Genomic DNA, 15425 nt, shown 5'->3' on the forward strand with positions numbered 1-15425 from the left:
CCTGCGCCGTCCATCATGAGAAGACAAGCATGGAGGACAAGTCAGACGACGGGACAACTGGTGAGGGGGACGTGAGGGACCACACTGGACAGACACACTGAGCAGCGGCGTGTGAGGGGACAGAGGTGGGGGGAGCTTAGATGACCCGGCAGCAGCTGGGCGGGGCCGAGGTACAGCCCCCCCCCCGCTGGATGTTGACAGAGATGGTCTTCTCACACAGAGGTAGTTGAAGCAGAGCGCTCAGGTTGCTGGGGGGGTCCCTGCCGGCCCGTCCGTGCCCCCCCGCCCTGCGGTGGTGGTGCTGCACCGAATGGGTGCGAGCCGGGGCGGGAGGGGGGATGGGGAGGGTGTCCAGCCTCTCGGTGGAGCTGATGCACACCCCCCAGGCTAATTTCTCCTGGATCTCCCCCCCTGAGAGGCTGCGGGGGTCTATGATGAAGCGCCCCCCCCCACTGCGGTGGTGTTGCAGGCACAGACTCATCAGCTTCAGGCTCTCCACCAGCGCAGCGCTGCGGCTGGCCGTGTGGGGCGGGGCGCGGAGGGAGGGGCTGGGCGTGTGGGGCGGGGCGCGGAGGGGGGGCTGGCCGTGTGGGGCGGGGCGCGGAGGGAGGGGCTGCTCGTGTGGGGCGGGGCGCGGAGGAAGGGGCTGCTCGTGTGGGGCGGGACACGGAGGGAGGGGCTGGCCGTGTGGGGCGGGGCACGGAGGGAGGGGCTGGTCGTGTGGGGCGGGGCACGGAGGGAGGGGCTGGTCGTGTGGGGCGGGGCACGGAGGGAGGGGCTGGTCGTGTGGGGCGGGGCACGGAGGAAGGGGCTGGTCGTGTGGGGCGGGGCACGGAGGGAGGGGCTGCTCGTGTGGGGCGGGGCACGGAGGGAGGGGCTGGTCGTGTGGGGCGGGGCGCGGAGGGAGGGGCTGGTCGTGTGGGGCGGGGCACGGAGGGAGGGGCTGGTCGTGTGGGGCGGGGCACGGAGGAAGGGGCTGGTCGTGTGGGGCGGGGCACGGAGGGAGGGGCTGGTCGTGTGGGGCGGGGCACGGAGGGAGGGGCTGGTCGTGTGGGGCGGGGCACGGAGGGAGGGGCTGCTCGTGTGGGGCGGGGCACGGAGGGAGGGGCTGGTCATGCTGCTGTTGTTACAACAACTGGAGGGGCTGTCTTGTCCTTTGTTACACCCCCCTCCCCCGCCTCCTCCATTTCCACCCCCAGCAGGAGGACTTCCCCGGTCTGGACCAGAGGTCCCCCCTCCCTCTCCAGGAGGTTTGCTTGGCTCTGAGCTGCTGCCGCCCCCGTTGCCCCCGTTGCCCCCCCCCGGGCTGCTGGGCGGCCCCTCACTGCTGTCTCTCCGGTTCCAGCTGTACCCAAACCCGGAGTCTTTGTCCAGGCGCCTCCGGTGACTCTCGGAGTCGTCGTCGCTGGTCTCAGAGCTGGAACACGAGGAGCCCCTCCCCTGACTTTTGCGCCAGTGGTAGCGCTTCTGTGTGGCCCCCGGGGACGAGGAGGCCCTGGCACCGGCGCTCAGGTTGGTGGCGTGTCCCGCCATGTTCATCCTGAGGCGGCTGAGTTTGGGGGGCAGGCCCTCGTCCAGGCCGAAGTCATCGTCCGACTCCCCCTCCTCAAAGATCTGCTTGAGCACTGGAGCGCTCTTCCTGGACGTGAGGCGGTTGGTGATGGAGGGAGGCTTACGGCGCAGGACCACCTGCGTCCGGACGGGGGGTGGCTCCTGCTCTTCCTCCTCCTCCTCGTCTTCCTCCACCCTGAAAAAACACGATTGGCGAGACTTTAACCACCAGATCAGAAGAGACGAGACGAACGGCGATCTCCGGTGCAGCGGTTCTTTAGCGGGTTCCCACGGGACGCTCGACGGGAACTGGATCAGCCAGAACCAGAACCAGAACCAGAACGGACACAAACACGCCGCTGACCTGAAGAGGCAGGCCCTCTGCTTGGCTGCTGCTGAAGTGGACGGCGCGGGGGCCCTGCTGGTACCAGAACCAGGAGCGGGGCCCGAGGTGGCAGCACAGGCACCCTGATAGGAGATGAACAAAAAGACGAGGCACTCGTGTTAGGATCATTCAGGGGGCGCGACCGACCACGGCGTGATGCCGATGAGCGGACCTGTGCCGGCTGCCCCGGAGAGTCGCTCGCCGTTTCCTCTCGCCGACCCAGCTCCAGCAAGCCTTTGGAGCGATGTCCATTGAGCAGGTTCTCCGTGCTGCGGGCCGGGGACTGGGGGCCTCCACCGTGGGAGATGGGGGACGCAGCCAGGCTGTCCTCGATGTCCTGGTGCATGTCCACCCTGGTCGGCCACGACTGCCTGGAGGAGTCAGACGGACCGGGTCAACCCAGACCTGAGACACCGAGTAGATGTCTTCCAAGCTCAAACATGCCTTTAGTCACGATGCATACAGGGTGACACGTGCAATAATCAATACTCGGGATGTCCCGGCCCGATCAGGAGCTCGCAGACTCGATGGGAGTCGGACGAGCGCCCAGTTCAGCCACGTGACGCCGCTCAGAGAGTTCGCTTCGCGTTAGAAACCACGGTGTGAAAGCAGACCTTCCATAAACTATAAATGCAGCAGCGTTGGGACTCTCAGCTCCCCAATCGAACCGAGTCCTCTTGGGCCAGTGTGAAAACGACCGAGGTGCAGTGGTGGGCCGTCAGGGCCAGCAAGGCCTCCTCTGCTGGCCTAAGATAACCAGAAGTCATGATCATATTTATGATAAAAGTTAATTTAATTTTACATCTATTCTCCCTATATATGTATATAAATATATAAAACGGGCACATATAGCTGAGAGATAGTTGTGATAGCCAATCAGATCACGAGTTGGCGACAGTACCGCCTTCTAGCTGGCCTCACGTTGAACGTGACATTTACGCGTCCTGTGATTGGATACCAGTCGTCCTTTTCCCTCACTACACACTTCTATCTCCACTCCACGGTTTCACACACACACACACACACACACACACACACCTACACACACACACACACACACCCCCACACACACACAATGAGCTACCTAAACTGTCTTTCTTACATTAAACTGAAATTTCGCTATTTAGTGTACACAATTGTTAAAGCTTTCCTATTCTTGGTGGATTTATTCAAACTTTTTGGACAAATTATTTGAAATCCCCTTTTATTTGTAAGTTTGACAGTACCGCGTATAGTGATAAGTTTTAATTGCTGATGCAGGTTTATTGATTTTTAAATGCTCCGGAAAATAGCCCGTGTTGTACACGATTGAGGTGATGCCACACCAAATACTGCGAAGTGTGTTTCTGTACATCATTTCTGCAGCCGTGGTACTATGAGGGGTACATATTCAAGAATACATCACCGAATGCCGAGGAGTGAAGTGCACGGCCCGCCACTGCCTGGGCGTGTGCTCGGTTACCATGGCAGCGTGCAGCTGTGCGCGTGGCTGCTGTGACCTGCGCTGTTCTTTACCTGAATTGTGCCTTGATGTTGCTGGGGCTGGAGGAGCGGGTGGGAACGTCCTTTTCCTGCTTCTCCCGGAGGATCCGTTCTGCTAGCAGGTAGTACGTGGCTGTTATGTGGTTGTACTTGTTGGTCTCCAACGCTCTGGAAGGACACAGGTATAGTTTATGAGGAACATTGAATACGAGTAAAGAACATATTATCTATTTAATTACTATTGGGTGGCAGTGGCTTAGTGAGTTGGGAACTGAAGGGTCAACGGTTCAATTCCCGGCCCAGAAGACAATACGGCGTGAGGACTGCTGACTGGAGAGGGGCCAGTCTACCTCCAGGGCGCTGCCCAGGTAAACACAAGGAGCATCGGAGGAAACCGTCCAGACTTAGGGTCCTAAAAGAAAAGCTCATCTATTGGTAAAGTCAGTCAATAAGTAACGGGACACCTTCTTTAAGCAACAGGACGCCTTCTTTAAGTAACAGGACACCTTTAAGTAACAGGACGCCCTCTTTAAGTAACAGGACGCCTTCTTTAAGTAAGAGGACACCCTCTTTAAGTAACAGGACACCTTCTTTAAGGAACAGGACACCTTCTTTAAGGAACAGGACGCCTTCTTTAAGTAACAGGACGCCTTCTTTAAGTAACAGGACGCCTTCTTTAAGTAACAGGACACCTTTAAGTAACAGGACGCCCTCTTTAAGTAACAGGACGCCTTCTTTAAGTAAGAGGACACCCTCTTTAAGTAACAGGACGCCTTCTTTAAGTAACAGGACGCCTTCTTTAAGTAACAGGACGCCTTTAAGTAACAGGACACCTTTAAGTAACAGGACACCTTCTTTCAAGCAAGCAAGACAATCCAACATTGAATGGAGTTTTGAAAAGAGACAATGCATGATTCCACCGACTGCTGCAAAACGACCAACGTTACAGACCTCAGGAAGAGGAGCTTCAGAATGGTGAACGACAACATGCTGGTTGGGAGCAGAAGAACTTCTCCTCCTCCTCTAACTGACCTCCTACCTGTGGAGCAGAAGAACTTCTCCTCCTCCTCTAACTCACCTCCTACCTGTGGAGTGTAAGAACTTCTCCTCCTCCTCTAACTCACCTCCTACCTGTGGAGCGTAAGAACTTCTCCTTCTCCTCTAACTCACCTCCTACCTGTGGAGCGTAAGAACTTCTCCTTCTCCTCTAACTCACCTCCTACCTGTGGAGCGTAAGAACTTCTCCTTCTCCTCTAACTCACCTCCTACCTGTGGAGCGTAAGAACTTCTCCTCCTCCTCTAACTCACCTCCTACCTGTGGAGCGTAAGAACTTCTCCTCCTCTAACTCACCTCCTACCTGTGGAGCGTAAGAACTTCTCCTTCTCCTCTAACTCACCTCCTACCTGTAGAGCGTAAGAACTTCTCCTTCTCCTCTAACTCACCTCCTACCTGTGGAGCGTAAGAACTTCTTCTTCTCCTCTAACTCACCTCCTACCTGTGGAGCGTAAGAACTTCTCCTCCTCCTCTAACTCACCTCCTACCTGTGGAGCGTAAGAACTTCTCCTTCTCCTCTAACTCACCTCCTACCTGTGGAGCGTAAGAACTTCTCCTTCTCCTCTAACTCACCTCCTACCTGTGGAGCGTAAGAACTTCTCCTTCTCCTCTAGAACACTCTGCACCAACTCTTCCTTCCTCTTCCTCCTCCTCCATTCCTCTTTCCTCTCCTCCATTATGAACAACTTGAATCCTGCTCCTCAGCTTCTAGCCTTGCTTCCTTTCCTCCTGGTCTCCTGGACACACATCAACCTTCCTCCTCCTCCTCCTCCTCCTCCTCCTCCTCCTCCTCCTCATGTTCACCGGCTCTCTAGCTTTCCCCGTCATCGTCCCAACATTCAGAGTCTCTACTCTCAGTCCTAAACGCTTCCATTCCTTCTTCTCTCGTTGTTGATGCACTCGTCTTCCTCCTCTTCCTCGTCTCTGTCTTTGACCCACAGTAATCCAGTGTCCAGCAGGAGGGTGTGACCAAAAATGGTCGTCATTATTGAAGGCTGTCAAATCGTATCTTACTGCATTTTTGGTGTTCAGGCCGGCGTTCAGGCTGAAGCAGTTTATTATGTTAGGAGTGTTTAGATGCTCAACATGAAGGGAAAGAAGTCCAATTAAAGCCGCAAGCGGCGTTGTAGGCCCTCGCCGGCCGACAGGCCGTTGAGCTGACCTGCCGACGCACGCCGCTTTTGTCCTGAGTGCTTCGCAAGTGTTTAGATTTTAGCTGCATTAGTAGCTCACAGTTTAGTCAAATCGTTATTTGGATTATATGGCCATCTGCCATCAGGAGTTTCAATCCAATATGGCCGCCTTCCTGTGTGTCTGGGGGCGTGGCCACAATACATTTTTTTTTGCCCTGACATGACGCATGTCTGTACCGAATTTCGTGGCTGTCCGACAAAGTTGACGTCGGACCCTTCCCCGTAGGAGGGGTTGCCATCGCCACGGCAACACCGTAAAACCAACAACATGGTTACGATTGTGTTTTTTGATCGGGACCACATGAGGGACTTTTCTGGTAAGTTTCAATCATTTCTGGCAAAGTGTTTTTTTAATTCCCATTCAATTTTTGTTATCGTTCTCTAGGGGGCGCTGTAAGGCTGATTGTCAAAGTTTCCCTTTTAAAGTGTCCAGGTAGGAAGGGTCAATAAGTGTTTAAAATTTGGTTTGGATTGGAGTGTGTGTGTGTGCAAACGCTGACTCAGCAGTTTTTAAAATTATATCCAATATGGCCGCCTTCCTGTGTGTCTGGGGGCGTGGCCATAATACTTTTTTTTTTTTGCCCTGACTTGACGCATGTGTGTACCGAATTTCGTGGCTGTCCGACAAAGTTGGCGTCGGACCCCCCATAGGCACAATGCATTGTGATTTTTGTAGGTGGCGCTAGCGCGCCACTTTTTCATGCCCAATTTTGAAACACATAAAATAATTAATTTTTCGCCGGTTCTGAGCTTGGTTCAAAGTTTGGTGAGTTTTCGAGCATGTTCAGGGGGTCAAATTGCCGTTTAAACAGCAGAACAAAGAAGAAGAATAAAGAAGAATTAAAGCCGCAAGCGGCGTTGTAGGCCCTCGCCGGCCGACAGGCCGTTGAGCTGACCCGCCGACGCGCGCCGCTTTTGTCCTGAGTGCTTCGCAAGTGTTTAGATTTGAGCTGCATGAGTAGCTCACAGTTTAGTCAAATCGTTATTTGGATTATATGGCCATCTGCCGTCAGGAGTTTCAATCCAATATGGCCGCCTTCCTGTGTGTCTGGGGGCGTGGCCATAATTTTTTTTTTTTTTGCCCTGACATGACGCATGTCTGTACCGAATTTCGTGGCTGTCCGACAAAGTCGGACCCCTCCCCATAGGAGGGGTTGCCATCGCCATGGCAACAGCGTAAAAACAACATGGTTACGATTGTGTTTTTTGATCGGGACCACATGAGGGACTTTTCTGGTAAGTTTCAATCATTTCTGGCAAAGTATTTTTTTAATTCCCATTCAATTTTTGTTATCGTTCTCTAGGGGGCGCTGTAAGGCTGATTGTCAAAGTTTCCCTTTTAAAGTGTCCAGGTAGGAAGGGTCAATAAGTGTTTAAAATTTGGTTTGGATTGGAGTGTGTGTGTGCAAACGCTGACTCTGCAGTTTTTAAAATTATATCCAATATGGCCGCCTTCCTGTGTGTTTGGGGGCGTGGCCATAATTTTTTTTTTTTTTTGCCCTGACTTGACGCATGTGTGTACCGAATTTCGTGGCTGTCCGACAAAGTTGGCGTCGGACCCCCCATAGGCACAATGCATTGTGATTTTTGTAGGTGGCGCTAGCGCGCCACTTTTTCATGCCCAATTTTAAAACACATAAAATAATTAATTTTTCGCCGGTTCTGAGCTTGGTTCAAAGTTTGGTGAGTTTTCGAGCATGTTCAGGGGGTCAAATTGCCGTTTAAACAGCAGAACAAAGAAAAAGAAAAAGAATAAAGAATTTTTGCAAAAACAATATAACTTTTTTTCTGAGTATGCGATTTCTACACAAAATACGTTTTTGGAATGGTCTCGACGAGGGCTACGCGCCTGTGGGGGCACACAAACACGAGTTGACGAGCTTCGCTCGTCAACTCGTGTTTGTGTGTGTGTGTGTGTCTGTGTGTCTGTGTTGTTTAGTGTCGGGGTGTGTGTGTGTGTGCTGTTGAGTGTCGTGGGTGTGGGCGTGGGTGTGTTGGTCGCCCGATGGTTGACTCGCTGCGCTCGTCAACCATCGGAAGACAGTTACAAACACAGTTGACTCGCTGCGCTCGTCAACTGTGTTTGTCGATGTCTGTGTGTGTGCGTGTGTGTTGTTGAGTGTCGGTGTGTGTGTGTGTGTGCTGTTGAGTGTCGGTGTGTGTGTGCGTGAGTGTGTTGGATGCCGAGGGTTGACGAGCTGCGCTCGTCAACTTTGTCGAGGGTTGACGAGCTGCGCTCGTCAACTTTGTCGAGAGTTGACGAGCTGCGCTCGTCAACTTGTCGTCTTCTGCGTTGCAAAAGCAATAGCCCCTTACGCCTAGAATAGGCGCTCGGGCCTAATAAAGAATTAAAGCCGCAAGCGGCGTTGTAGGCCCTCGCCGGCCGACAGGCCGTTGAGCTGACCCGCCGACGCACGCCGCTTTTGTCCTGAGTGCTTCGCAAGTGTTTAGATTTGAGCTGCATTGGTAGCTCACAGTTTAGTCAAATCGTTATTTGGATTATATGGCCATCTGCCATCAGGAGTTTCAATCCAATATGGCCGCCTTCCTGTGTGTCTGGGGGCGTGGCCATAATACTTTTTTTTTTTGCCCTGACATGACGCATGTCTGTACCGAATTTCGTGGCTGTCCGACAAAGTTGGCGTCGGACCCCTCCCCATAGGAGGGGTTGCCATCGCCATGGCAACAGCGTAAAAACAACAACGTGGTTACGATTGTGTTTTTTGATCGGGACCACATGAGGGACATTTCTGGTAAGTTTCAATCATTTCTGGCAAAGTATTTTTTTAATTCCCATTCAATTTTTGTTATCGTTCTCTAGGGGGCGCTGTAAGGCTGATTGTCAAAGTTTCCCTTTTAAAGTGTCCAGGTAGGAAGGGTCAATAAGTGTTTAAAATTTGGTTTGGATTGGAGTGTGTGTGTGCAAACGCTGACTCAGCAGTTTTTTAAATTATATCCAATATGGCCGCCTTCCTGTGTGTCTGGGGGCGTGGCCATAATACTTTTTTTTTTTTGCCCTGACTTGACGCATGTGTGTACCGAATTTCGTGGCTGTCCGACAAAGTTGGCATCGGACTCCCCATAGGCACAATGCATTGTGATTTTTGTAGGTGGCGCTAGCGCGCCACTTTTTCATGCCCAATTTTAAAACACATAAAATAATTAATTTTTCGCCGGTTCTGAGCTTGGTTCAAAGTTTGGTGAGTTTTCGAGCATGTTCAGGGGGTCAAATTGCCGTTTAAACAGCAGAACAAAGAAGAAAAAGAAAAAGAAAAAGAAAAAGAAAAAGAAAAAGAAAATTAAAGCCGCAAGCGGCGTTGTAGGCCCTCGCCGGCCGACAGGCCGTTGAGCTGACCCGCCGACGCACGCCGCTTTTGTCCTGAGTGCTTCGCAAGTGTTTAGATTTGAGCTGCATGAGTAGCTCACAGTTTAGTCAAATCGTTATTTGGATTATATGGCCATCTGCCGTCAGGAGTTTCAATCCAATATGGCCGCCTTCCTGTGTGTCTGGGGGCGTGGCCACAATACATTTTTTTTTTGCCCTGACATGACGCATGTCTGTACCGAATTTCGTGGCTGTCCGACAAAGTTGGCGTCGGACCCCTCCCCATAGGAGGGGTTGCCATCGCCATGGCAACAGCATAAAAACAACATGGTTACGATTGTGTTTTTTGATCGGGACCACATGAGGGACTTTTCTGGTAAGTTTCAATCATTTCTGGCAAAGTATTTTTTTAATTCCCATTCAATTTTTGTTGTCGTTCTCTAGGGGGCGCTGTAAGGCTGATTGTCAAAGTTTCCCTTTTAAAGTGTCCAGGTAGGAAGGGTCAATAAGTGTTTAAAATTTGGTTTGGATTGGAGTGTGTGTGTGAAAACGCTGACTCTGCAGTTTTTAAGTTTCAATCCAATATGGCCGCCTTCCTGTGTGTCTGGGGGCGTGGCCATAATACTTTTTTTTTTTTGCCTTGACTTGACGCATGTGTGTACCGAATTTCGTGGCTGTCCGACAAAGTTGGCGTCGGACCCCCCATAGGCACAATGCATTGTGATTTTTGTAGGTGGCGCTAGCGCGCCACTTTTTCATGCCCAACTTTAAAACACATAAAATAATTAATTTTTCGCCGGTTCTGAGCTTGGTTCAAAGTTTGGTGAGTTTTCGAGCATGTTCAGGGGGTCAAATTGCCGTTTAAACAGCAGAACAAAGAAGAAAAAGAAAAATAAAGAAGAATTAAAGCCGCAAGCGGCGTTGTAGGCCCTCGCCGGCCGACAGGCCGTTGAGCTGACCCGCCGACGCGCGCCGCTTTTGTCCTGAGTGCTTCGCAAGTGTTTAGATTTGAGCTGCATGAGTAGCTCACAGTTTAGTCAAATCGTTATTTGGATTATATGGCCATCTGCCGTCAGGAGTTTCAATCCAATATGGCCGCCTTCCTGTGTGTCTGGGGGCGTGGCCACAATACTTTTTTTTTTTGCCCTGACATGACGCATGTCTGTACCGAATTTCGTGGCTGTCCGACAAAGTTGGCGTCGGACCCCTCCCCATAGGAGGGGTTGCCATCGCCATGGCAACAGCGTAAAAACAACATGGTTACGATTGTGTTTTTTGATCGGGACCACATGAGGGACTTTTCTGGTAAGTTTCAATCATTTCTGGCAAAGTATTTTTTTAATTCCCATTCAATTTTTGTTATCGTTCTCTAGGGGGCGCTGTAAGGCTGATTGTCAAAGTTTCACTTTTAAAATGTCCAGGTAGGAAGGGTCAATAAGTGTTTAAAATCTGGTTTGGATTGGATTGTGTGTGTGTGCAAACGCTGACTCAGCAGTTTTTAAAATTATATCCAATATGGCCGCCTTCCTGTGTGTCTGGGGGCGTGGCCATAATACTTTTTTTTTTTTGCCTTGACTTGACGCATGTGTGTACCGAATTTCGTGGCTGTCCGACAAAGTTGGCGTCGGACCCCCCATAGGCACAATGCATTGTGATTTTTGTAGGTGGCGCTAGCGCGCCACTTTTTCATGCCCAATTTTAAAACACATAAAATAATTAATTTTTCGCCGGTTCTGAGCTTGGTTCAAAGTTTGGTGAGTTTTCGAGCATGTTCAGGGGGTCAAATTGCCGTTTAAACAGCAGAACAAAGAAGAAGAATAAAGAAGAATAAAGAATTTTTGCAAAAACAATATAACTTTTTTTCTGAGTATGCGATTTTTACACAAAATACATTTTCGGAATGGTCTCGACGAAGGCCACGCGTCTGTGGGGGCACACAAACACGAGTTGACGAGCTTCGCTCGTCAACTCGTGTTTGTGTGTGTGTGTGTGTGTCTGTGTGTCTGTGTTGTTCAGTGTCGGGGTGTGTGTGTGTGTGCTGTTGAGTGTCGTGGGTGTGGGCGTGGGTGTGTTGGTCGCCCGATGGTTGACTCGCTGCGCTCGTCAACCATCGGAAGACAGTTACAAACACAGTTGACTCGCTGCGCTCGTCAACTGTGTTTGTCGATGTCTGTGTGTGTGCGTGTGTGTTGTTGAGTGTCGGTGTGTGTGTGTGTGTGTGCTGTTGAGTGTCGGTGTGTGTGTGCGTGAGTGTGTTGGATGCCGAGGGTTGACGAGCTGCGCTCGTCAACTTTGTTGAGGGTTGACGAGCTGCGCTCGTCAACTTTGTCGAGAGTTGACGAGCTGCGCTCGTCAACTTGTCGTCTTCTGCGTTGCAAAAGCAATAGCCCCTTACGCCTAGAATAGGCGCTCGGGCCTAAAGAATAAAGAATTTTTGCAAAAACAATATAACTTTTTTTCTGAGTGTGCGATTTCTACACAAAATACATTTTCGGATTGGTCTCGACGAGGGCTACGCGTCTGTGGGGGCACACAAACACGAGTTGACGAGCTTCGCTCGTCAACTCGTGTTTGTGTGTGTGTGTGTGTGTCTGCGTGTCTGTGTTGTTTAGTGTCGGGGTGTGTGTGTGTGTGCTGTTGAGTGTCGTTTGTGTGGGCGTGGGTGTGTTGGTCGCCCGATGGTTGACTCGCTGCGCTCGTCAACCATCGGAAGACAGTTACAAACACGAGTTGACTCGCTGCGCTCGTCAACTCGTGTTTGTGGATCTCTGTGTGTGTGTGTTTGTGTTGTTTAGTGTCGGGGTGTGTGTGTGTGCTGTTGAGTGTCGGTGTGTGTGTGCGTGGGTGTGTTGGTCGTCCTCAACAGCATGGCAAAGTTGGATGCTGAGGGTTGACGAGCTGCGCTCGTCAACTTTGTCGAGGGTTGACGAGCTGCGCTCGTCAACTTGTCGTCTTCTGCGTTGCAAAAGCAATAGCCCCTTACGCCTAGAATAGGCGCTCGGGCCTAATTACGCCTAGAATAGGCGCTCGGGCCTAATAAAGAATTTTTGCAAAAACAATATAACTTTTTTTCTGAGTGTGCGATTTCTACACAAAATACATTTTCGGAATGGTCTCGACGAGGGCTACGCGTCTGTGGGGGCACACAAACACGAGTTGACGAGCTTCGCTCGTCAACTCGTGTTTGTGTGTGTGTGTGTGTGTCTGTGTGTCTGTGTTGTTTAGTGTCGGGGTGTGTGTGTGTGTGCTGTTGAGTGTCGTGGGTGTGGGCGTGGGTGTGTTGGTCGCCCGATGGTTGACTCGCTGCGCTCGTCAACCATCGGAAGACAGTTACAAACACGAGTTGACTCGCTGCGCTCGTCAACTCGTGTTTGTGGATCTCTGTGTGTGTGCATTTGTGTTGTTTAGTGTCGGTGTGTGTGTGTGTGCTGTTGAGTGTCGGTGTGTGTGTGCGTGAGTGTGTTGGATGCCGAGGGTTGACGAGCTGCGCTCGTCAACTTTGTCGAGGGTTGACGAGCTGCGCTCGTCAACTTTGTCGAGAGTTGACGAGCTGCGCTCGTCAACTTGTCGTCTTCTGCGTTGCAAAAGCAATAGCCCCTTACGCCTAGAATAGGCGCTCGGGCCTAACAAGAACATGCAGCACAACTTACTCAACTATGGCCTCTCGGTCTGCGATGTCTCCGAGGACCATGCGCTGGATGATGCTGCCGTGTTCCTCCTCTGAGAGGTTTTTATGGGACACCAGTGGAGTGCTGAACTTGGTCGCTGGGGACGGGTCAACGCCCCGCAGCCAGGCATGGCTCTCGATCTCCTCCAATGAAGCGCGTTGCTTTGGATCCCTCTGAAGCATACGGTCGATCAGACTGAAATCAGGGACGGGACAAGGGAGGGGATAGGGACAGATGATTACGAAGAATCGGCATCTGAAAGTTAACATCAGTGGAACATCTGAGGAAAGGACAGGAGGCGGAGCTAGAAGTGGAGGAGATGAAGATGCTGAGGTTCTCCTTGGGAGGGACCAGGTTGGACAGGATTAGAAATGAGACAATAAGAGGGACAGTGAAGGTTAGACGTGTTGGAGACAAGGTCAGAGAGACCAGACTTTGATGGTTTGGACATGTCCACCTACTAACCCGAATAGATAGTCCATGCGTTTGTGACTTCCAGACTGGACTACTGCAACTCCTTACTGTCCGGCTGCCCAAAAGGTCTATTACAGCGTTTCCCAACCTTTTTTGAGCCGCGGCACACCACGAACCAAAATGACACAAAATGACGTTCTAACACAGTACACATTATATTAGATGAGCTTTATTATAATATATAGAGTTAATAATATAGTTTTTTAATGTATTTACACTTAGTGGGAAACCTGGGGCTGTTTTGATGAACACAAAATGGATATCCTGCAGTAATGGTAGAAAGACACACACAAAGCTCTTCCTCAGTCTCTCTGTTTGTAGTTTTTATCGCCGTCGAGCTTGAGAAGCTCAGCTCACACAGATATGTGGTTGAAAACGGGAGCAATGTCAGAATAGCTTTGTTGGCTAGAACGGGGAACTCCTTGGCAACAGATAACCAGAAACTGTCCAAAGGAAGATCAGCAAAGTTTAGCTTTAAACCACCATCTTGTTTCAGTTCAGTGTAGTGATGGGAATTCCGGCTCTTTTGAGAGAGCCGGTTCTTTTGGCTCCCAAGTGGCTCCTCAGATTTTTTGTTGACAAAATTTATTTAATACCAAATCATGTGCATTGTGTAAAATTAGCTACTAATGTAAAAACATGCAATATATCAAATGTTTATTAAATGTCTTTATTTAAATCCTCTTTGCACTGCTAGCTACAATAAACATATTATATAATATAAAATACAAAACCAAACCAAACACATCTCACAGAGAACAAGGTCAAATCTCTGCATGTAAATCTGAAACAACACATCAAGAAAACATAAATTAAAAAGTGCAAAAGATAAAGCAGCATCAGGTAACAGTTCTACTGTTTTACTGAAGATTGGCATCAAAGGAAACCGAGTGGCTCAGCTTGGAGGGGCTGATCCTGTTTCTCCTTTCTGTTATCATCTGTCCTGTTTTGGAGACTCTCTCTGGGGGGACAGTCTCCGTGCCATTGCGTGTGTGAGACGTGGGTAGACTGAACACCTGGACTCCCACCAGCTCAGTGGGTCTGCACTTCTTTGGATAAGCGGCTCCTCAAGATACGATCTTACTTTATTTTGTTTTGCCTTTGTGTCAACCGCGTTAAAATGTCTCCAGATTTTTCTACGTTTTCTATCACTCGTTTTTTTCTCTCACCCTTTCTAGCGCGTCGTTTGTCTCTGGTCTAAAGTTCTCTCTCTCCCTGCCTCCCTTTCGTTTCGTCCGCTCGCTGTGCTGCGTGTGCGTAACCCCCCCCCTGCTCGCTGTGGACACGCACACGCACACACACACATCTCGACCAATCACGTTAGACTTTAACAGACTTTTTTTTGGCTCACAATGACGGAAACCAGCTCCTGTCGTTCACTTCAAAGTCTGAAGCGCGATCTACGGGCGGCACGAACACTTTATTACAGCAGGACACCCGACAGTGTTAATTAGGTGATATTAGAAAAACACACCGGTTGGGAAACACTGTTCTATAGTAAAGTCCCGCCCTGCAGCAGATCCGAGACACGGACGCCATTTTCATATTTGTGGATTATTTCCTCCTTTAATTCAACAGTTGTTCTCTCTGCTTTCCTCTTTTTCAGGCGTCTTACTGCCGCCTTTGTTTAGATCCAAAAGAATAACTCAGAGCAAACGTGCACACGAAGCTAAAAAGCTGCAGTGTTTCTGCTCCAGTCACGCTGAACCTGCTCGGGGAGACTCCACCTTCGGTTCGCCTCGGCTCCTCTCGTGTGTTTGAATTCTGAAAATGCGTTGGACTTCCGAGGCATATTAAACTCCGTTTTCTTTGTTGGAGAACCGAGGTTCCACGGTTCGGCTGGCAGTACCGACATCCAGACTGAAACAGAACGGCTGTAGGGACGGGTGTCCCGCATTTCTGAATGTCTTCTATCGATGCCTAACAGTAAAATGTCCTGATTAGGGCTGGTCTCGGGGTGCTGACTTTCTACACACATTTTGTATATCCTCTGGCCTTGGCCTCAAAAAGCTGCACACTTGTGATTTTCAGAATCTTCTCGTCATTCCTGTCAGGGTCCCAGACGTACGCCAACTGGGTTTCCGCTTTTTGCCCACCAGATGGCGGCACGGAGCACGGGCGATGGCCTGAGACCGGAGCAGCTGCACCACATCACCCCTGATTACACTGCCTCCATAAAACCCCAGGTCCCACCAGCACCGGGTACTCGGATATCATCATCCATGCCGTCACCAAGTCCTCCGTCCGCCTATCGCCTTGCCTGCTCCCTGGTCCTCGGTGAATCTCCCGTGCT

At 50.7% G+C, this 15425-nt stretch overlaps 1 protein-coding gene across 1 annotated transcript; it reads right to left on the reverse strand.

Annotated features, from left to right (window-relative positions):
- Positions 1–136: 136 nt before the first annotated feature.
- LOC137915007 (SNF-related serine/threonine-protein kinase-like) lies at positions 137–15284 on the reverse strand. Its single transcript, XM_068758486.1, has 7 exons — positions 15229–15284; positions 12641–12853; positions 3452–3586; positions 2109–2307; positions 1916–2019; positions 1117–1747; positions 137–556 (listed from the first exon to the last, which is right to left on the reverse strand). The coding sequence occupies exons 1-7, from the start codon at positions 15282–15284 to the stop codon at positions 137–139; spliced, it is 1758 nt and encodes a 585-aa protein (XP_068614587.1).
- Between the last annotated feature and the right edge of the window lie 141 nt (positions 15285–15425).

This window comes from Brachionichthys hirsutus, unplaced genomic scaffold (genome assembly GCF_040956055.1).
Source record: "Brachionichthys hirsutus isolate HB-005 unplaced genomic scaffold, CSIRO-AGI_Bhir_v1 contig_479, whole genome shotgun sequence".
Classification (NCBI taxonomy): Eukaryota; Metazoa; Chordata; class Actinopteri; order Lophiiformes; family Brachionichthyidae; genus Brachionichthys; species Brachionichthys hirsutus.